The 23,437-nt window shown below is 42.1% G+C and overlaps 1 protein-coding gene and 1 long non-coding RNA gene across 2 annotated transcripts in view; both read left to right on the forward strand.

Annotated features, from left to right (window-relative positions):
• The window catches only part of LOC138967215 (uncharacterized), a 181,478-nt gene that overhangs the window by 128,521 nt on the left and 29,520 nt on the right, over positions 1-23,437 (forward strand). The window lies entirely within an intron of this gene.
• Positions 2,732-23,298, forward strand: LOC138967213 (patched domain-containing protein 3-like). Its single transcript, XM_070339732.1, has 8 exons — positions 2,732-3,009; positions 3,432-3,676; positions 4,752-5,243; positions 6,133-6,401; positions 8,661-8,867; positions 14,395-14,776; positions 17,940-18,212; positions 21,010-23,298. The coding sequence occupies exons 2-8, from the start codon at positions 3,444-3,446 to the stop codon at positions 21,908-21,910; spliced, it is 2,757 nt and encodes a 918-aa protein (XP_070195833.1). The 5' UTR covers positions 2,732-3,009; positions 3,432-3,443; the 3' UTR covers positions 21,911-23,298.

A 23,437-nucleotide genomic window follows, 5' to 3' on the forward strand; every position in this document is an offset into this window, starting at 1 on the left:
GTCACATATCGTTAGGGTCAAGGTCACATTGACCCCTATGAAAAATGTGACCAAGCCGGGTAAAGAAATCCATGTGTCTTGGTAAAAAATCTTAACAAAGCAAAGCCCATGCGACTCTCATGCTTGACCTTTGTCTTAAAGTGACCTTGACCTTCAGGTGACCTTGAAGGTGAAGGTCTAACAACTGAAGCTGGCAAGGACATTGTACACTATTAGAACTGGTTTACAGATTTTTCCTACCAAATTACACATGACCTTTGGCCAAGGTCAAGATCATCAAAGGTCACACATCACAAGGCTATCAATTCAAGACATAGGAAGCATAAACATACTTATTGGCACTTTCTACAAAGAGACATTGTCACTTTTAGTGATTCAATTGCCCGTTTCAGTCACATTTCATAAGGGGCAAAGTGACCTTGACCTTGATGATATGTGACTAAATGTGGCTCAATATCAGTATATAACATGTGCCCCACACAATTATGAAGTTTGAAAGATTTTTTTCATAGTTCAGGGTCAAGGTCACTTCAAAACATGTATACAATTCAACTTTGAAGGACTCCTGTGACCTTGACATTGAAGCGAGGTCAACCAAAATGGTATCAGAAGATAAGGCTTTCTTTTTCTTGTATACCATACAAAACTAAGCCCGCTGTTTTTAATTTGTTTTCCAGAAAACTGGCACAATGTGAAATTTTGCAGTTTTTAGACCACATTCATTCTCCCTGTGACCTTGACCTTAAGGTAAGGTCAAGGTTCTCAAGTATCTTTTTTGAGCTCTTGGGGTCATACAACATTTTGCAACATTTGGTGTTTCTTCACTTCATAGCGTTCGAGAAAAATCCAAAGGTAATGATTTGTACAGACAGATGAAGACGGGCAACGGACAACGGCTGTACGATGACCAGGGTGAGTATGTACGCTCACTTTTGCTACACATGCGAGTAGCGGCTATTATCCGTTGTTCACAAAACATTCCTATATAATGTTTGGAAACAATGGTAGGGATAAAAATCAACCGTTTCCAACTGTGCTAAAAAATCAAAAAGACGCGTTCTATAACGGTCAAACGGTCCCTTAACAGACTTGGGCGGGGTCGTCTGACGGTTGGCAGACAGCACAAACACCCTGTGACTGCTCGCAAGGAAAAAATAAATCTGGATGGCAGTATGGCTACAACTACGTCGTTTAGTGTAACCATAACCCCTGAATGTATGAACAGCAGAAAAGGCTGTCTTTGACGTCACTGTATAATAAGAAGCACAAAAGGGATTTTTTGGAACTTTCTCTTGGTTGGAGACAAACATGTCCGCAATGCATTCGTGCATCAAGCTATCCATGCAGTCGTTTATTGTTGATTCTTTACCTCCTCTATGGCAGGGGGGTTTTCACTTTGTTTTCCTTCAATTTCACTATGGGAGTTGTTCTTAACATACGTTTGTTAAGAAAATTTTGGCTGATTGTAAAACAGCTGTAATATACGGCAGTCCAGGTTGTCCTTCAACTGTAAAAATGAAATAATGCTCTTTAAAGTATCATTTACAACAGTGGTGGCTGTTTTCACAAGTATGCTACAAAAAACACGACAATACATAATACATAAGGAAAAGCCCTATGTTTGGTCAGTTGGTGAGATAGGTAAATGTTATTTTTGTGTGACAGTTCTGATGGTTTTCAAAGGGCTAATTCTTTGCTTTTCGACATATGCCCAACTGAAAACGCTTTAGCAACTCATGTGCACATGACAACCATCTAAATAGACTACATGTTCGCAGAAAACACAATACTGATTATAGAGGGAAAAATAACGGCTCTTTTTAAAAGCACGTTTAGTAGTGAAGTACTTTTAGGATTGTTTGGAATTTTTTACCAGCAGACACCCTTTCACTGCTGAGTGTCTTAGTATTGTAAGATGTGTGATTTGAATTTTGGTTTAAAGGTGCCTTTGGTTTGAACACCCCTACCCCTACGAGGCAGAAATACAAAGAAATAGAAGGAAATTGAGCCTATTTGGAACCAGACTTTAGTATGTTCCCATGGGGGGATTCACGGTGCGAATGACACTGCGTCAGCTTGTTCATTTATCTTTAGTATTTTCTTCAACTTTAACTTTTAGGACCATGTATGAGGTTGTGGCAAGCTAAATACACAACAGGACGACGTCTCGGAAAAATAGTAAGGATTATATAGGGAAAAACAACAGTGTCAGTTAATGTCCGTTTTGAAGGTGTTTGTGGTTGGGGATTTTGAAAAGCATCAGACATCAGGCAGATACAATCCTTTCTGCGTGTTCTGGTGCAGAAAGAGTTTTCAGTTTATACATTGGGGTGACCAGTAGATACCGTTTTACAACCATAGCCCCAAACGACATTTACAGAGCCCAAAGAAGGATTAGGGTCAATTTCAAAGCCACTTTTCCATATGAAGCGCCAACTTTATATGAAAATGTGTTTAATAAACATCAAAGGACTGAGGTTGAACTTTCTGATAAGGGACATTTTAAACCTAGTCATTGTCACTTCAACGTTCCCTTCACTAAAGTGGCTAAGATGCCTGGACTAATAGCGGGTAATAAAACATTAGCCTGGTATGGTAGAAGTATTGCAGCAAAGATAGTCTTGGCAAATCTATACTTAGCAAGAACAGGTACTCCGAGACTACATCTAATTGCAATCGATGATGACGGAGAACATTCTTGAAGGCGTCATTCACCAACTGCGTCATAAGCCATCAAGGTGGAAGAGGGCAGACCACATGAATGTTTTGTTTGAAGAACCGATGAAAACTTGGTTCTTCTCTCTCAGGTCTGCCCTAAATCAATGATAGCCGAGTGGATTCCAGAGGCGACACCTAAGTATGATACGAAATCGTTACATTGCGGAATGTAGGGGATGGACATAGACAGGCATCAGGCATTCCTGATCGCAACCACCCCGATCTACAACAGCCTCGTACTGTTTTGGGCCATGGCTTAGCAGTTCACATATCCTGCGTCTTCACTTGAATGTAAGGTTCCTCCGATGAATTTGGTTTTGAAGGTCAATTCCTTCCCGTGAAAAGAATTATGCTCACTGTCTCAGAGCTGCTCAGTCTTTAACGTAGGCTAAGAACACGAAACAAAATACACTGTTGGCTTATTTCAATCGAAACAGCCCCCCCCCTCCCCCCACCCCCAAGCAATCCAACATATTGGCTCTTGGAAATTTTAGATAACAGTTATGAACACCATCACGGTTTGACATATATCCAAAGGCGACAGCAATTGCACCTCATTGCTGTGATTGAGTGTTAAACGGCAGTAGTGGATCAGTAAGATTGCAAGGGTGGGGGGGGGGGGGGGGGGCATTTAGAATTGAAAAGTGTAAATCGATGGTGCGCAGCGCGCCCAAGAATGCTCAAGGGTCCGGGGGCTCTCATATATCTTTCAGAAAGTCAGGAATATGGGGTGCAGGGACTGCTGCTGGGACATGACTGGTTGCCAAGAGCGAGTGAAGCGGGTGATGACCTCGTTCGCGTGGTGGTACGGGCAGTTGGTGTGCAACCACCCGACCCCCTTCATTGTCCTTCCCATCCTGATCTGCACGGGTCTGGGCTGTGGCATCTTCGCGCTGGACATTGAGAAGGACGCAGAGACCTTGTTCTACCCTAAAGGCACCCAGGCCATCAAAGACAGGTATGTTTCGGGTGTTTTGTAATACGGGAGGCAAAACAGTTGTGCTCACTGATCTCAGATCTGACCCGGTGTTTAATTGGGATTTGTTTGTTTGTTTGTTTGTTTGCTTAACAAGTTAACGCCCAGCCGACCACTAAGGGCCATATCAGGGCGGTGCTGCTTTGACATATAACGTGCGCCACACACAAGACAGAAGTCGCAGCACAGGCTTCATGTCTCACCCAGTCACATTATTCTGACACCGGACCAACCAGTCCCGGCACTAACCCCATAATGCCAGACGCCAGGCGGAGCAGCCACTAGATTGCCAATTTTAAAGTCTTAGGTATGACCCGGCCGGGGTTCGAACCCACGACCTCCCGATCACGAGGCGGACGCCTTACCACTAGGCCAACCGTGCCGGTGTTTAATTGGGATAAGACCACCCCTTTACATCTGAGAACATCTCTTTATCGAACACATTTCGAAAATTGCCATTCTGGCTGCTCTCAGTGCAGAGTTTTGAGTTTTTGTTGAAGTAATTTCGAAGAGCGACACGCTGCACAAAAACATTCATCAGGGATGGCCAAATCGTCCGCCCGGTCGCCAGGGGCGAGTGAAACATCGGGCTAGTAGAAACCGCCTTGCAACTCGCCCGGCTGGCCAGTGAACATTCTGGTCCAATGCAACACTTTGGGTTCTAATATGGACTTCCAAAACCATTTACACTCCAGATGCAGCAACTGTAATATGTACCGGACCAGCGACATTTCTGGTGGGCTAGTGACTTTCTTGAAGTTACTCGACCGGCTGGCGAGTTAAAACTTTGAGATTTGGCAAATCCCTGTTCATAATATCGTTATGTGTTATGTGTCCAAGCGAAGGAATGACCAACACTTATGAAAAAGCCTGGCCAGATCTGAGATTGTGAGTCAAACTGTCAACACGAGAAGGACAGTGCATTCATTAATTTGTGTAAGGTTGATTGTATCCGTCACACAGCACTGCATAATTATAATGTAAAATATTAAAAAAAAACAAAAAGAACTTCACGCTGTTTTGTGCGCTGAATAACTCTAAACACTGCTACCGACAGGACTCATCTGAACGAACTCTTCCCAAATCTGAACAACAAGACCTACTCACCTTTCTCGCAAAACACGTGGCCCAAGTTCTTCAGGGTGGTGTTCGAAGTGAGGAACTCCAGCCAAAGCATCTTTTCAAACAAGGTGATAGGCGAGATCCGGGGGTTCTTCCGCAAGAGCATGGATGAGCTTAAAAAGCAAGGCCTGCATTGGGAGGACGTCTGTGCTAGGTTTCAGAACACATGCGTGATCGCCGGGGGTCCATACACTATGCCTGACTTCATCAGGCAACTCAGGGCCAAGAACGTGACCTACCCTGTGCGGGTTGCACCGGATGGATCGAGGACCGACCTGTCCCGTAACATTGCTGGCCCTGTGACCGATAAAAACGGGATCCTTCTCGAGGCTAAGCTTCTCCTGGTGAGTTTTATTCTGTTCAAGGACCCGGGGTGGTCGGACGCTGCTGTCAAGTTAACACAGAAGACCACGCTGAAGTATGTTAGGTAAGTTTTACGGTAGATATGTAAGTACTATGTGTATCTGTCTTCGTCCCCGTTCGCTTCGTTTAAGGGTTCACTCCTGTAACGCGTCAGCATTGATGAACATAAGGTTACAAGAAATTTTTTCTCAGCAAAAATAGAATGAAATTGTTGGGGGGGGGGGGGGGGGGGGTACGTGTTGTCACAAAACCTTCAGAGTATTATTTTGTAGAGAAGCGTTTGTCGCGTAATTTACCACACAGTTGATCACGACGTGTTCATAAGTCCAAGGTTGATCGCAGCAAAAACAGGACGGCGTATCTTCGCCCTTCAAGCGGTATGAATGTGTGATATGTAATTCTGACCAATGTGGAGCGATAGACATATTAGTCTTCTCTCTGCTATTGAGGCGGCATTTGAAATCTAGTTAAAAATCTTGATCTCTTTGATTTGGAAATGTATAGTAACAGCAAGTGTGCAACCACACACCATTTCTAGAGGAAGAGGATGGCCTGAATGCACTATTCAGACAGCAGATGAATCCCCCTCAGCCTCAGAGAGTATAATCGTATGCCCCTTATACTCTGCCGTAGCTGGCTGTTCTAATTCCGTGGGATAGTCTGTGGGATAGTCAATTTTCACAGCAACTAGTTGACATTTTGTACCTTCCGCATACCTGCTCTGGGTAGTGCGACACTTGTTGCGGCTAGCTTTCCACTGAGAGGAAGTGTCCCGAATAATAAGTTAATTCAAATGAATAAAATGTAGGTATTTAATTATCACTTACATTGTCAGTGAAAGAATACCTATATTACTGTAACATTGGTATGTTTCACTTTTTCTGCGCTACTATGCCTTACTACATGCACTCATGTCAAGGATGTAATATACTGTAGTAGTCTCAATGTTTCAGCATGACCTACCAAGGTACCCACACTTTGGAAAACGAGCTCTACCTCGCCACGAAAGGAGACATCTGGCTATTCATGTTGACCCTCATTGCCTGCATCGCCTATGCCATTCTGTCTACCATGGGTGGAGATATGGTGTCCACACGGTCGCTGCTGGCTTTCGTCGGGGTGTTGGCCGCTTTGTTGGGGATCCTGGCTTCTATCGGGTTTCTGAGCCTGTGTGGCTTGAAGTACACCAACATTGTTGGGATCACTCCTTACCTGGTCATAGGTGAGTTCATCTGTGTGTGTGCGACTTAAACTGTGTCGCTGGTTTTGTTAGAACTACTTTAAACAAACATTCCTTCCGATGCGAACGATGAAGTCAGCCATCACAGATAGGTCCAGGCTGTTCCGCACAATGATAACAACCTTCAACTTGAAGAATTGCACACACAAACTAACAATCTAGCAGAGTTCATGTTAAAAAAATTGTTTACTTAAAAAAAAGTGGTATTGTATTGTTGTTCTGCATTGTATTAAAACTCCTTGTGTATCTGCTAACCACCCCCCGCGGGTTAGGGGGAAGAATTTACCCGATGCTCCCCAGCATGTCGTAAGAGGCGACTAACGGATTCTGTTTCTCCTTTTACCCTTGTTAAGTGTTTCTTGTATAGAATATAGTCAATGTTTGTAAAGATTTTAGTCAAGCAGTATGTAAGAAATGTTAAGTCCTTTGTACTGGAAACTTGCATTCTCCCAGTAAGGTAATCTATTGTACTACGTTGCAAGCCCCTGGAGCAATTTTTTGATTAGTGCTTTTGTGAACAAGAAACAATTAACAAGTGGCTCTATCCCATCTCCCCCCTTTCCCCGTCGCGATATAACCTTCGTGGTTGAAAACGACGTTAAACACCAAATAAAGAAAGAAAGAATCTGCTAACCAAAGGGAAGTAAGCGCTCTAATTGCATTTAGCGCGCTTACGTCCCTTTGGTATGCATTTAGAGCATTTACTTCCTTTTTGGTTATCAGATTTCTAAATAGCGCTCTGCCTCATTTCGTTTAAGAATCAGGGGCGGATCCAGGGGGGGTTTCCGGGGTTTCCGGACCCCCCCCCCCCCCCCCTCCAGCCTAAAAAATGAAATTAAAACAAGTCGCGTAAGGCGAAATTACTACATTTAGTCAAGTTGTGGAACTCACAGAATGAAACTGAACGAACTGCATTTTTTGACAATGACCGTAGTCCGCCGCTAGTGCAAAAGGCAGTGAAAGTGACGAGCCTGTTCAGCGCTGTAGCGGTTGCGCTGCGCTGCATAGCACGCTTTACTGTACCTCTCTTCGTTTTAACTTTCTGAGCGTGTTTTTAATCCAAACATATCATATCTATATGTTTTTGGAATCAGGAACCGACAAGGAATAAGATAAAATTGTTTTTAAAACGATTTCGGAAATTCAATTTTAATCATAATAATTTTAATTTTAATCATAGCGGTTGCGCTGCGCTGCATAGCACGCTTTACTGTACCTCTCTTCGTTTTAATTTTCAGAGCTTGTTTTTAATCCAAATATAACATATCTATATGTTTTTGGAATCAGAACATGATAAAGAATAAAATAAAAGTAATTTTGGATCGTTTTATAAAAAAATAATTTCAATTACAATTTTTAGATTTTTAATGACCAAAGTCATTAATTAATTTTTAAGCCTTCATGCTGAAATGCAATACCGAAGTCCGGCCTTTGTCGAAGATTGCTTGGCCAAAATTTCAATCCATTTGATTGAAAAATGAAGGTGTGACAGTGCCGCCTCAACTTTTACAAAAAGCCGGATATGACGTCATAAAAGACATTTATCGAAAAAAAGAAAAAACATATCTGGGGATATCATACCCAGAAACTTTCATGTAAAATTTCATAAAGATCGGTCCAGTAGTTTACTCTGAATCGCTCTACACACACACACGCACAGACAGACAGACAGACACACATACACACACACACACACACACACGCACGCACACACACACACACACACACACGGACACAGACACACATACACCACGACCCTCGTCTCGATTCCCCCTCTATGTTAAAACATTTAGTCAAAACTTGACTAAATGTAAAAAGAGAAGTAAAATATTGAAAATGAATAAAAACTGATGGCTCATAATTATTGCACCAGATTGCTCCATTTCCCGGGGGGGGGGCGGGGGGGGGGGGGGCATGCCCGGTTACACCAGACCGGTCATTTATCCTTGTTTTGATCCAAATTTGTCTTCTTTAATTTACTTGTTGGAAGGTGTATTAGGGGAAGTTTCTTGGCTCACATTGCTCCATTTACCTTGTTTTTATCAACATTTTCCGTCATGCCCCCGGACCCACCTAGGAGGTTCGAACGTTTCGCGCCCTCAATTAAACGCTTTGCGTCGTCGAATTGTCCCCAAAATAAATTTGGAACCCCCCCCCCCCCCCCCCCCCTTAAAAATGGTGTGATCCGCCCCTGAGAATCCTTGTGTAAACAAAACCGAAAACTATGTTGGATCTCTGCAGGTATTGGCGTGGATGACATGTTCCTGCTCATGTCGTCTTGGAGTGACACACTGAGCAGCACAGAACTGACTGTGTCGGAGAGGGTCAGCACAACACTGACCGTGGCCGGAGTGGGCATCACTGTCACTTCTCTCACCGACTTCCTGGCTTTTCTCGTTGGCGGTTCCTCCATCTTCTTCAGTGTACAGATCTTCTGTATCTACACTGGTGAGGAACTTGTTTAGCGAGAGCTTTATTCAAACAGCATGGCGTCTGCAAGTTGAAAATCAGAGGGAAGGGGGAGTGCCAATACTGCACTATCTACGATAATCTGCTAAGGCTTATTGACTCACCTGAGTGTCGGCATGGACCACCGGAAAGCCGGGCGGTAGGTCGTGAACAAAAAACACGACGTTGAGTTTTTCATTGATGTTTTTGCATGCCAAACCCTTTAGAAACTACACACGTACACTCACTGGGTTCAGAAATGGTGAAAGTTAGGTAGGTTGACCCTCGTCAATTTTCAATGTCGTAGCAGGGTCACAATCTTGTCAAAATGTGGGAAGGTGTCATTGTCTTGATGAGTGTTTACAGCTAAGGTTTTCAAACTTTACACATTTGAAGGATTCAATATCCTCTGAACGTGGTAAAAGTGTGGTCAAACCTTGTCAAATATCAATTTCGCAGCAGCTGTTCAAGCCAATATAAAACAATATTGCTATTTCATATATGTTACGTGGATTTCCATTGGTCAATTGGGCAAAACTGAGCTCAGTGCAAAAGTGATATCGACGACATTTCCGTCGATATCAGTTTTGATATCGACGACCTCTTTATTGCTTCCCCACTTCAAAAACAAAAACACTTAAATTTAAAAACAAACAAATTATATATGAAAATGTAATTATCCCAGAATTTAGTTGAGCAAGTGACTAAAGACTTTTTGAAAGGAAAGACATTTTAAAATACTGAAAAGTACAAGAAAAGAGTGAACAACAAGTCGCGTAAGGCGAAAATACAACATTTAGTCAAGTAGCTGTCGAACTCACAGAATGAAACTGAACGCAATGCAACGCAGCAAGACCGTATACTCGTAGCATCGTCAGTCCACCGCTCACGGCAAAGGCAGTGAAATTGACAAGAAGAGCGGGGTAGTAGTTGCGCTGAGAACGATAGCACGCTTTTCTGTACCTCTCTTCGTTTTAACTTTCTGAGCGTGTTTTTAATCCAAACATATCATATCTATATGTTTTTGGAATCAGGAACCGACAAGGAATAAGATGAAAGTGTTTTTAAATTGATTTCGAAAATTCAATTTCGATAATAATTTGTATATATTTAATTTTCAGAGCTTGTTGTTAATCCAAATATAACATGTTTATATGTTTTTGGAATCAGCAAATGATGGAAAATAAGGTGAACGTAAATTTGGATCGTTTTATAAAAAAATGTTTTTTTACAATTTTCAGATTTTTAATGACCAAAGTCATAAATTAATTTTTAAGCCACCACGCTGAAATGCAATACCGAAGTCCGGGCTTCGTCGAACATTACTTGACCAAAATTTCAACCAATTTGGTTGAAAAATGAGGGCGTGACAGTGCCGCCTCAACTTTCACGAAAAGCCGGATATGACGTCATCAAAGACATTTATCAAAAAAATGAAAAAAACGTTCGGGGATATCATACCCAGGAACTTTCATGTCAATTTCATAAAGATCGGTCCAGTAGTTTGGTCTGAATCGCTCTCCACGCACGCACGCACACACACACACACATACACACACACACACATACACCACGACCCTCGTCTCGATTCCCCCCTCAATGTTAAAACATTTAGTCATAACTTGACTAAATGTAAAAAGAAATAATAATCAGAGGGAGGGATATGGAACAGCCAAAACTGAGACAAATACTTTTGTAATTTCTTTACAGTAAATACAAAATGTCCAGAGAATTAGCAATATATCTAACATTGACTGACTGTGTGATGATATCTTCTGCTATTGGTCTGTTTCGACAGTGATATCAAAATCGAGACCGGAGGTCTCAATTTTGATATCACTGTCTCAACAGACCATAGCAGAAGATATCATCACACAGTCCGTCAATATTGGGTAAAACTTGACCAAATGTAAAAACAAGTCGCGTAAGGCGAAAATACAACATTTAGTCAAACTCAGTCGAACTCACAGAATGAAACTGAACGCATTGCATTTTTTCCGCAAGACCGTACACTCGTAGCATCGTCTGTCCACCGCTCGTGGCAAAGGCAGTGAAATTAACAATACAGAAGCGCGCGGTAGCGGTTGCGCTGAGGAGGATAGCATGCACGCTTTTGTATATCTCCATTCGTTTTAACTCTCTGAATGTGTTTTTAATCCAAACATATTATATCTATATGTTTTTGGAATCAAGAACGGACAAGGAATAAGATGAAATTGTTTTTAAATCGATTTCGGAAATTTAATTGTAATCATAATTTTTATATTTTTAATTTTCAGAGCTTGTTTTTAATCCGAATATAACATATTTATATGTTTTTGGAATTAAAAAATGATGAAGAATACAATAAACGTAATTTTAGATCGTTTTATAAAAAAATAATTTGAATTACAATTTTCAGATTTTTAATGACCAAAGTCATCAATAAATTTGTAAGCCTCCAAGCTGAAATGCAATCCCAAAGTCCGGCCTTTGTCGAAGATTGCTTGGCCAAAATGTCGATCAATTTGATTGAAAAATGAGGGTGTGACAGTGCCGCCTCAACTTTTACAAAATGCCGGATATGACGTCATTAAAGACATTTATCGAAAAAAAGAAAAAAACGTCTGGGGATATCATACCCAGGAACTCTCATGAAAAATGTCATAAAGATCGGTCCAGTTGTTTACTCTGAATCGCTCTACACACACTCACACACACACACACACACAGACACAGACACAGACACAGACACACACACACACACACACACCACGACCCTCGTCTCGATTCCCCCCTCTATGTTAAAACATTTAGTCAAAACTTGACTAAATGTAAAAAGAGACCTTTGATTCAAGCTTACCCTGATGTATCTACGCACAGGAAATCAGTTGTTAATTTTCTACCTGTGTCACGTTAGCCTGTATGTCGCCCACCTTTTATACAGGCAGGTTGAAACTTGTTAGAAAGCCTCATCTTCCTTCCCTCTTTATTAGCAAAAGCATTTTGTAGAAAGGCTTGGCATTGCTTGTTGATGGTGAATATTATAAGATGTTTGGTGGCTTGTTGACAGACCAGCTTTTTTGTTGGTCCAAGGGGACAATATCGTCTTTTGTTTCATCTTTATCGACCAAGGCCGAAGGCCGCGGTTGATAAATATGAGACAAAAGGCGATATGCTCCCCGAGGACCAACAACAAATTGCTGGTCTGACGACAAGCCACCAAACATCGTTTTTGTCATCATTTTGGTTGTGCAACAAAATGCACAATAACGCACAGGGAGACGAATTTTTAGAATCCAACTCCGGGCCACAAAGCATCGTCACAGTAGCTCGAGATTACACGTCAACCTTGTATGTGACGTCAAACGTAGCTTGTTGACGCTTTTCTTCCAGTCTGAAAATGTACAGAGCTGCGATCATACGTGTGAGTTCAGTAAGTGTTGAGCATATTTCTTTCCTATTAAGTGTTTATGACTTTTCGTTGTGGATTTTGCGATTACAGAGATAAGTTGCAAATTGACCATGAGTCGCCGCGGTAATTATCAACATTGATTGGGTCTTTGAGAGTGAATGCTTACAATCGTTGTCCTCGGAAACACAAATCCAAAGCCGCGATGGTTCCACACATCAAACAATCAGCCTGATTGGCTTTTACTTTGACAATCCACGTTTCACCTGAAAGCTCAAACCCATTCACCACCTCGAGTTATTGCATGGAGAACATGAGATGTATTTCCCAGGTGTTTGTGAATGAAAACTCGTGAAAATGATGACAATATAAGATGTTTGGTGGCTTGTTGACAGACCAGCTTTTTTGTTGGTCCAAGGGGACCTTATCGTCGTTTGTTTCATCTTTATCGACCAAGGCCGAAGGCTGTGGTTGATAAATATGAGACAAAAGGCGATATGCTCCCCGAGGACCAACAACAAATTGCTGGTCTGACGACAAGCCACCAAACATCATTTTTGTCATCATTTTGGTTGTGCAACAAAATGCACAATAACCCACATGGAGACGAATTTTTAGAATCCAACTCCGGGCCACAAAGCATCGTCACAGTAGCTCGAGATTACACGTCAACCTTGTATGTGACGTCAAACGTAGCTTGTTGACGCTTTTCTTCCAGTCTGAAAATGTACAGAGCTGCGATCATACGTGTGAGTTCAGTAAGTGTTGAGCATATTTCTTTTCTTTTTAAGTGTTTATGACTTTTCGTTGTGGATTTTGCGATTGCAGAGATAAGTTGCAAATTGACCATGAGTCGCCGCAGTAGTTATCAACATTGATTGGGTCTTTGAGAGTGAATGCTTACAATCGTTGTCCTCGGAAACACAAATCCAAAGCCGCGATGGTTTCACACATCAAACAATCAGCCTGATTGGCTTTTACTTTGACAATCCACGTTTCACCTGAAAGCTCAAACCCAGTAAGTAAATTTTAAGGGGCCTATTGTCCGTCAGGTCTTTATTGCCTATATTGGACATGAATTGGTTTATACGATTCGAGGTTTTACGCGCTCACGGCTTTTGATGTATGCGTGTTTAGGTGGTATCAGCCATCTGCACTTATGGTAGAATGACCAAGATCTTTAACGTACCATTGTGGTAACACGGGGGTGGGAGATGGATTCGAATGGCCCGGATTCGAACCAGCTCAAACCCATTCAACACCTCGATTTATTGCATGGGGAACATGAGATTTATTTCCCAGGTGTTTGTGAATGAAAACTTGTGAAAATGATGACAATATAAGATGTTTCATGGGTTGTTGACAGACCAGCTTTTTTGTCGGTCCGAGGGGGAGCATTTTGTCTTTTGTTTCATATTTATTGACCAAGGCCGAAGGCCGCGGTCAATAAATATGAAACAAAAGTCGATATGCACCCCGAGGACCGACACAAAAGCTGGTCTGACAACAAACCACCAAACATAGTTTTGTCATCATTTTGGGAGTGAGAAAATAAGTGGCAAATCAACACAGGGAACCATGCTTTGAAACACAAGTTCCGTTTTGATAATACATGTTTTGGTGTCCCAGCAATACAACGTCTTGTGCACAGGTCAATTTTTGTGTGTCAGGGGTCAATTGGTTTGACTTGAACTTGACGTTCGTGTTTCTCCGAACGTCTGTGTATCGTAACACAGATACACGCACTCCATGACTTTGTAAAAAGTCAAAACATATCGCTAGGTTTTATTTGTTTGTGATGAATGTATGACCTTTCATGAAGTAGTTTTGTTTTTTGTTTACTTGTGCCAGTTTGCCAGTTCGTTTTTGGAACTTTGCAAAGCAGTGTCGTGTCGTCTGTCTAGGTCTGGGGAAACGCCAATAAAAAGAGCCGAAGAATCCCCGAGCGTTTCTATTGGGTTTGCTTTTAATTATCCATGTATAACCTGCTTCCTGCAACTATGGTAACCGGGGATTTATTGCATGGGGAACATGAGATTTATTTCCAAGGTGTTTGTGAATGAAAACTCGTGAAAATGATGACAAAGTGCTTTATAAGAACGATTGTATTATTATCCATATCATTCATTGTTTCAGGAGTTGCTGTCCTTTTCGTCTACCTGTGTCACGTGACCCTCTTCATCGCCTGTCTGTCTCTGCACGGGCGGCGCGTGTACTCCAATCGTCACTGCGTCACGCTCCGCACGGCCAAGTCACGAAACGAGTTGAAGGACAAAGGCTGGTCCATCGTCTGTCGGTTCCTCTGCGGGGGCCAAATCCCGATGCGCGCGAGAGACGACGAGAGTATGTGCGAGAAATTGCCGAGAATACTGCTGCCAATGGTGGTCTTCCACCGATCCTTCCGTTATCTGATCCTGGTTGGTTTCGGTGTGCTCGTGGCTGTGTCCATCTACGGATATGCTCACCTGGAACAGGGCTTGGAGTTTACTGACTTGGTCCAAGAGGACTCGTACTACAGGTGAGCTGTGTGTGTGTGTGTGTGTGTGTGTGTGTGTGTGTGTGTGTGTGGATGTGTGTGTGTGTGTGTGTGTGTGAGGTTTGTGTGTGTGTTAGTGTGTTAGTGTGTTAGTGTGTTTGTATTAGTGTTTTTGTGTGTGTGTGTGTGTGTGTGTGTGTGTGTGTGCGTGCGTGCGTGCGTCCGTGCGTGCGTGCGTGCGTGCGTGCGTACGTGCGTGCTTGCGTGTGTGCGCCGGATATTATCCGCAGCACGAGACCGATGTTTAGTCTTTGAGACTGAAGAGTGTTGGCAATTTTTCCGTGACTCTATGCGACATAACAACTACTAATAGGAGAGTGTCTTATCCAAGGGGGCAAGGACGAGGCCGGGGCAGGAGGAGAAGGGTGGGGGTTTGATTGTAGAAAATGGCATTATATATCCTTCTCCAGAGGCAGTTCTCCGTGCACGCGCTCATTACAACATGTTGCGTACATGCTCATTTTGTCAAGTGTCATCCGCATTTAATTGAACATAGATCTTTATTCGCGCGTCAACTCAGAGACAACTCTTAGTCTTACGTCAGCGCAACCCCCGCTTTACCTGTACAGAGGATATCTGACTCGTTGTCGACAGGGACATCCATCCTAACTCTCTGTGTACAAACGATATCCTCTGTGCCCTTCGACAACAATCCCTACCATGTAAATAAATTAAAAACATCCTCTTCTGAACACACTTTTGGTAGCCGGTTGTGAACACTGTGCGACATAGGCCTACTATATAAATCTACTAACAAAAGCGACACACAAAGTAAACAGGAAATAGTGTTTGCAATGTATGCTACTTTGGCAAGTAGAATTATATAGTGTTCCACACGTTGTTCACAGTCAGGCATGGGAATTGTCCGCCGAAAGGCAAATTTCCGCCGATTTTTTTTTGTTGTTCCCGCCGAAAAAGCAAAAGTGTCCGCCGAAAAAATAAATGGGGGAGGCAAAAATGGTTCTAAAAACTGAATTTAATGGCAAACTTGGAGCTTAGATGACACCAAATTGCACCATTTGGGTTCTTTGGAGAAAAAAAATTCCGGGGGGCATGCCCCCGAACTCCCCTAGCAGGGCTAGGCGCTTGGCGCCGTCAACTTTGCCATTACTTACAAATTTTCAGCCTTTTTTACTTTTTTCAATTCCCATGCCTGACAGTGTACACACGATATCCTCTTTGTCATTTTGTCGACAGGGACAGCAGTCCTACTTTCTCTGCACAAAAGATGCCCTCTGTGCTTTTTTTGTCGACAGTGGCAACAGTCCTTATATTCTTTGTAAAAACGAGAGGGAGTCATTACGTTCACGAAGCAAACGATATCGTCTGTTCCCTTTGACAGCAGTACTATTTTCTCTGCACAAAAGATGTCCTCTGTGCCATTTCGTGGGAGAAATTAGTTAGTTCTGATGTTAATGGGAAGTTTTTAAAAACTGTAAGAAATTTGTATGAAAATGCCAAGTCTTGCGTTAAAGTTAATAGTAAGTGTTCTGGATATTTTCCCAGTTTGTGTGGAGTTAGACAAGGGGAAAACTTGTCACCGTTGTTTTTTGCTCTATTTTTAAATGATCTAAAGCCTTTTCTGTTGGAAAACAGTAATGGTTTACAATCTATGTCAAGAGAGGCTATTGTGGCTGGAATGGATGATACTGATGTAAATGCTTTGTTTCAAATGTTTTTATTACTGTATGCGGATGATACTGTGATCTGCTCAGAGTCTGAAAAAAACCTGCAAGAATGTTTAAACAAAATGCACGAATACTGTTTAAAATGGCGTCTAAATATTAATGTAAACAAAACGAAAGTTATAGTTTTTTCCAGAGGTAAAATTAGAAATAAACCACTGTTTACGTACAATGGCAATTTAATCGAAGTAGTGTTTGATGTAATGTACTTGGGCCTTAAGATTAATTATAATAATACATTTTCAGTCGCACAGAAGAATCTATATGATCGTGCCTCAAGGGCAATGTTTGTTCTTTTGCGCACTTGTAGACAATTGTCACTGCCTGTGGACATACAAGTTGACCTGTTCGATAAAATGATTGCTCCAATTTTATTGTATGGATGTGAAGTATGGGGTTTTGGTTCCTGTGAACTTGCTACTAAACTTCAATTGCGTTTTTATAAAATTTCAAACTAAAAAAATCAACTCCAAATGCTATGATATTTGGTGAACTTGGAAGATATCCACTAGATGTTAATATGAAATGTAGAATGCTTTGCTATTGGTATAAACTGATTAGTCCTATTCATAAAAATAAATTTTCAAGTATTGTGTATTGCTTTACTTATAAATTGTATATCAACAAGATGATTGAATCCAAGTACTTATGTTTCATTGAAAAAACCTTCAATGAAATTGGTCTCTCTGGCCTTTGGACTTCTCAAGAAAATATTCAATACTCAAGCACATGGTTTAAAAAGAAAGTAAAAAGAAGCTTATATGACCAGTATATCCATAAATGGTTTACAGAAATTGGAACAAAAAATATGTTTTGGAATTATCGATTGTTCAAAGATATTTTTGCATGTGAAGACTACGTCACAACCCTGCCATATCAGCAATGTGTTTCAATGATGAAGTTTAGAACATTAAACAACAATTTGCCTGTACAGAAAGAACGTTATCTTAACATCCCGAGGTCAGAAAGAACTTGCACCAAATGTGTATCGCTTGACATAGGTGATGAATTCCATTATTTATTTGTCTGTGATTTTTTCAAAGAAGAAAGAGCTGAGTTGTTACCACCTTACTATTGGAAAAAACCTAATGCACTTAAATTTAAAAAGTTGTTTGCTACTAAGAAAAAGAAATTGCTAAAGAATATTTTGGACTTTATTAATAGAATTTGTAACAGTTTTTCATAATTCTTTCTTATTTTTTATTTTTTTTAAATTTATTTATTATATTAGCATATATCATGATTGTATTGATTGTATTTATTGTTCAAAATGCCCCCATGGGTTATGGACTAATAAACTTGAACTTGAACTTGAACTTGTCGACAGAGTCAACCGTCCTTACTTTCCCTGTACCAAAGGATAATCTCTTTATTTCTTTATTTGGTGTTTAACGTCGTTTTCAACCACGAAGGTTATATCGTGACGGAGGATAATCTCTGTGTTCCACTGTCCACGACAGGGAGAACGTATTTAAGCTGGATAAGCACTTCCCCGACAGCATCCCTGTGTCCTTCGTCATCGACGGCGAGGTGAACTACGCTGCCGAAGCTGTCCAGCGGCAGATGAAAGCCCTTCTGGACAACGCCAAGAAGGACGAGTTCATCGACCCCACAGTTGAACACTGCTGGCTCACCAAGTTCCTCAAGTCCGCCTTCTACACTGACTCTGCCCGCTTCTTCCTGGACCTCGAGGAGTTCCTCAAGAACCACACAGCATACGTTCCGGACATCAGGTACTGTTTTCATCTTTGATGACGTCATATTCTTTCTTTTTTGGAAGTAGAGGCGGCACTGTGACGACCTAATTTTTCCATCACATTGATTGAAATTCTGATGAAACATTCTTTGACCAGGGCAGGAATATGGGATCACATTAGAGCTTGAAAGCTAAAAAAAAAAAAAGTTTAATGAACTTGTTGATCAAACTTTTACTTTAAATCGTAAGGTCTTTTTACTGACACACAATTGGTTTCCTTGCTTCCTGAATAACAAGAATGTATAGACGTGTAATGTTTGAATTGATATCAAGCTCAAAAACAACAAAACTCTGTGTAATGCAAATTGGACCTTCTGTGTATATGCAACCTAAATAGGGCTGTCTTGGTCTTCGCGTGCTATTTTTGGTACTGTAACCGAGTGCCTTAACACAACGATCACCTCGGGAGGCGAAGTGCAATCAAACAGGATTGAAAATGTTAGGGCCAATTTCTTAGCCCTATAAAAACTGTTATGCAAACCCGAAGGTTTCCATGAACATACAGACAATCGGAAACCACCAGACCCCATCACAGAGTTCCACAATCCACCGGTGTTGACTTAAAGGCCAACAACTCGGGTGCAGAGTCTGCTGTGAAAGGAGCGGTAGCCTCCCCTGTCACAGTACAAAAAAGCGGAAACGTTTCATTTGTTGCGAAGAAGTACACAGCTCCGTGGTACCGTGTGAATCATTGCCTGTCGTCTTTTCGCACGGAGATGAGAAAAGCAAGTAAACACAAAAAAAAGAAGATTTTTTATATGATTAAACCCGGTTACCTCCTTTCTGAACATTTTTGACTCACATGCGAAGCAAAAGTGAGTCTATGTACTCACCCGAGTCGTCCGTCCGTCCGTCCGTCCGTCCGTCCGGACGTCCGTCCGGAAAACTTTAACGTTGGATATTTCTTGGACACTATTCAGTCTATCAGTACCAAATTTGGCAAGATGGTGTATGATGACAAGGCCCCAAAAAACGTACATAGCATCTTGACCTTGCTTCAAGGTCAAGGTCGCAGGGGCCATAAATGTTGTCTAAAAAACAGCTATTTTTCACATTTTTCCCATTTTCTCTGAAGTTTTTGAGATTGAATACCTCACCTATATATGATATACTAGAATGAATACCCGCTTCGCCGGGTAGCCGGCTTCGCCGGGAAGAAGTACTTAGAGCCGTACGCCGGCTTCGCCGGGTCCGAACAATGGACCCGCCAAGCTTAGGTCCCTCCCAGATTCGTGGAATGGGAACAGCACGAAAATGATTCAGTGGCCATAATGCCATTCCTGACCATATCGAGTCCCATCCTTGTCGACGAATGTAACCGTGTTAATCACCTTTGGAGGCGAACTCCACTCAAACAGGACTGAGCAAGTTAGAGCTTATCTCTAAGCCCTTTTGAACTGTTATGGCTTCTCAAAGAAGGCCAGTACATAAAATTACACAAAAGCCGCCAGACCACATCACAAACAGAACTGAACAATGCACAGGTGTAGCTCACATAGAGACACACACACACACACACACACACACACACACACACACACACACACACACACACACACACACACACACGAACACAGAGAAGCCGTATCTATAGAGAGATAGATGACAGTGTATTTTTCGCGTGGCTATAAATTGATTCGACCTTTGCACTTTTACAGTGAGGATAATTTACGGGTCCAATTTACGTTCTGGACACTGCGGTGACCTTCTAAAAATAGTAACAGAACGCCGGGAATATCCGAAGACGCCCCACTCATATAGTGCACCATACGAAGGAAGGGAGGTAAACGCTGAAAACCTGGAGAAGATGAGAAGATAAGGAAGAGTTACTTATAATGGTGAAATGAACACAAAAACCAAAATCATTTCAGCGCTGCGCGCTGAGACCACGTGTTGAAATATCTCATCGATGATATTGTGTCCGGGGTGTAGCTGAATACGGTGTCCAAATTTGAAAAAAATCCACCGAGAACTTTGGCTTTGGTGTGTCGGTATGGGGGCCCGGGTAGCTAAGGTGAAACCAAAATAGCTGAGGTGGAACCAAAATCGGTTCAGCGCTGCGCGCTGAGAGCACGTGTTGAAATATCGACCAGGTTGTGTCCTGTACCGGGTCTACCTGAATATGCCCACCAAATTTGAAGCAGATCCATCGAGAACTTTGGCCGTGCATCCCGAACTCACACACAGACAGACACACACACAGATACACAGACAGACACAAGTCGTATATATATATAGATAGGGCAAAGTAAGCCCCATCTTTTGATACCAGTTTGGTTTACCTTGCTTCAAGGTCAAGGTCACATGAGCTCTTCAAAGTTGGATTGTATACATATTTTGAAGTGACCTTGACCCTGAACTATGGAAGATAACTGTTTCAAACTTAAAAATTATGTGGGGCACATGTTATGCTTTCATCATGAGACACATTTGGTCACATATGATCAAGGTCAAGGTCACTTTGACCCTTATGAAATGTGACCAAAATAAGGTAGTGAACCACTAAAAGTGACCATATCTCATGGTAGAAAGAGCCAATAAGCACCATTGTACTTCCTATGTCTTGAATTAACAGCTTTGTGTTGCATGACCTTGGATAACCTTGACCTTGGGTCAAGGTCACATGTATTTTGGTAGGAAAAATGTGTAAAGCAGTTCTTAGTGTATGATGTCATTGCTAGGTTTAGTTATTTGACCTTGGTCATGTAAAGGTCAAGGTCAAGCATGTGAGTCGTATGGGCTTTGCCCTTCTTGTTCATTCTGTCTCCGATTAGGTTCGCTGCCAGCGACACGGCGAGGATTGTGGCGTCACGTTGCAGCGTCATCACAAAGCCCTCTAACGACAAGATCGCGATGTCAGAAATGATGCAGAGGATGCGGAAATTGGCAGAGAGCGGCGGCTTCTCGGTGAAGGTGTTCGCGTACCACTGGTCTTTCCTCGTCTTTGAGGGAGTTCTGCAGATCCTGCCCAACACCTTATTGACTCTGGGGATCGCCGTGGCGGCGATGATGGTGGTGTGCATGGTCTTCCTCCCCCACCCCTTCATGGTCTTCCTGGTCACCTTCAACATCCTCATGATCATCTCCAACATCTTCGCCTTCATGTACTTCTGGGGCATCACGCTGAGCATCATCACCATGATCCACCTCGTCATGAGCGTGGGCTTCTCGGTGGACTTCTCAGCCCACGTCTGCTCGGCCTACCTCATGTCCGACGCGCAGTTCCGCCACGAGCGTGCCTACGACGCCATCACACACGCCGCCAGCCCCATCTTCAACGGAGGCGTCTCTTCCTTCGTCGGGGTCATCCTCCTCTCCTTCTCCGGCTCCTACATCTTCATGACCTTCTTCAAGATCATGGTGCTCGTCATCGTCTTCGGCATGCTCAACGCTATCCTGTTCGTCCCAACTGTGCTGTCGCTCATCGGTCCTGAACCAAAGTTGAAGCCAGAGGAGCTTTCCGACAGGAATTCTTCACAGCGTTCGTTTCCCCTATTTCAGACACACAGGAGTCGGGTGCACAGCACGGCGCCCCACAATTCTCTGATCTCTACCCCGTCCGCCGCTGTGCACCCGGTAAACGCGGAGACCTCCCTGACTCACTCCCATCCGTCCTCACCTCCAATCGGATTCGAGAGTTCGGCTACCCCGCGTATGGGCGTACATTTTGACTGACCAAAAGCGAGAGCGAGGTCGACGGCGATCTCAGCCCAGTGATAGATCAAAAACGTGATGAATCGTCTAGTCATTGATGCGCCCTTTGGTGGAGACATCGATTTTAATCATGACAAAAACCACACACGCAAGAAATGTTAGTTATTGGAACGCTTAATCATAGACGAAAAATAACATTCACAACATCAAAACCAAGAACGTTTTTTTTTTACTGGAAAAAAGCGATACATTCATAGCATAGATTTTGGTGGACAAATGTCCCTGATTGTAGTTAGAAGTCTCCCTCCGAAAGCGGCGTATGGCTGCCTGAATGGCGGGGAAAAATGGTCATACACGTAAAAACCCATTTGAGCAAAAACTTGAGTTAACGTGAGAGTTTCAGGCCATGAACAAAGAAGAAGAGTAGTTAGAAGTCGGGGAGCAACAGGACAATGTCCATAACAAAAATAACAAAAAACATTGGCAAAACTTATTTTGAATAGTGTACAAGGTCTGAAACGGTTTCGACGATTTACGTCCGGGAAGGTTGGCCGTCTCTGTGGAAAAAAGAGCACAATGGTGAGATCTCATATATATTATATTTATTTTTTTAAATATTGTTTTTAGGGGTACCCTCTTTTATTTGTTTGCATAGTTTTGGCTTTTAACTTTTTTTCTTCTCCAATGTCTGCACATTTCACTCAAATATGTATGATCCTAACGATGGACAAAACAATTCACATGTACAGCACCTCAGTCAAATTAATCTGTTATCAATAGACATGTGTTAATGCTGTTGAAATATGTATTTTAGATGCATATCATTATATCCACACAAAAACAGCACAATATGACATTCACATTGTACATCTTAGTGTAACTTTGGTTCCGTATCTAAAGTTGAAAAAAGAACAGCACAAAAAACAATAGGTGAGAGATCTAAGTTTGAAAAAAACTCATGCCTGACAGCAAAACCTACACGTCAAGTGCAAGCGAAGCAATGTACCATAGCAATGACTTATGGTGCAAGTTTGGCTGACTTTAGAACTGTGATATGATATATGCTATTGCAATGCAGAACAATCGTGTGTTTGGAATGGCTATACACAATGATTTTGGTTTTTGATGCGAATATATTTTGTAAATAACTATTTTATTGAATTGAGGGTGTGTATGATTGAATCATGTATCAACGACAAGAGCAGAGTGAAGCAAATGTGTGTCTTGTAGCCTATCTGGTTGTCTGTCTATCACGATAGCAATTGAGACTTCAAATATTTGATTAGTGCTTTTGTGAACAAGAAGCAATTGACAAGTGGCTCTATCCCATCTCCCCCTTCCCCCGTCGCGATATAACCTTCGTGGTTGAAAACGACGTTAAACACCAAATAAAGAAATGTTGCATGTTTCGCTTTCGATTTGTATGTTGCTTACTTTGTCATTTTGTTGTTTATGTTGATTTGCTTGTTTGCTTACTTGTCGATTGTGTGCTGGGTCGTTCGTTTAATTTGTTTATTTGTCATGTTGCTTTACTGGTTTATCATTTAT

This window comes from Littorina saxatilis, linkage group LG5, assembly GCF_037325665.1.
Source record: "Littorina saxatilis isolate snail1 linkage group LG5, US_GU_Lsax_2.0, whole genome shotgun sequence".
Taxonomy (NCBI): domain Eukaryota; kingdom Metazoa; phylum Mollusca; class Gastropoda; order Littorinimorpha; family Littorinidae; genus Littorina; species Littorina saxatilis.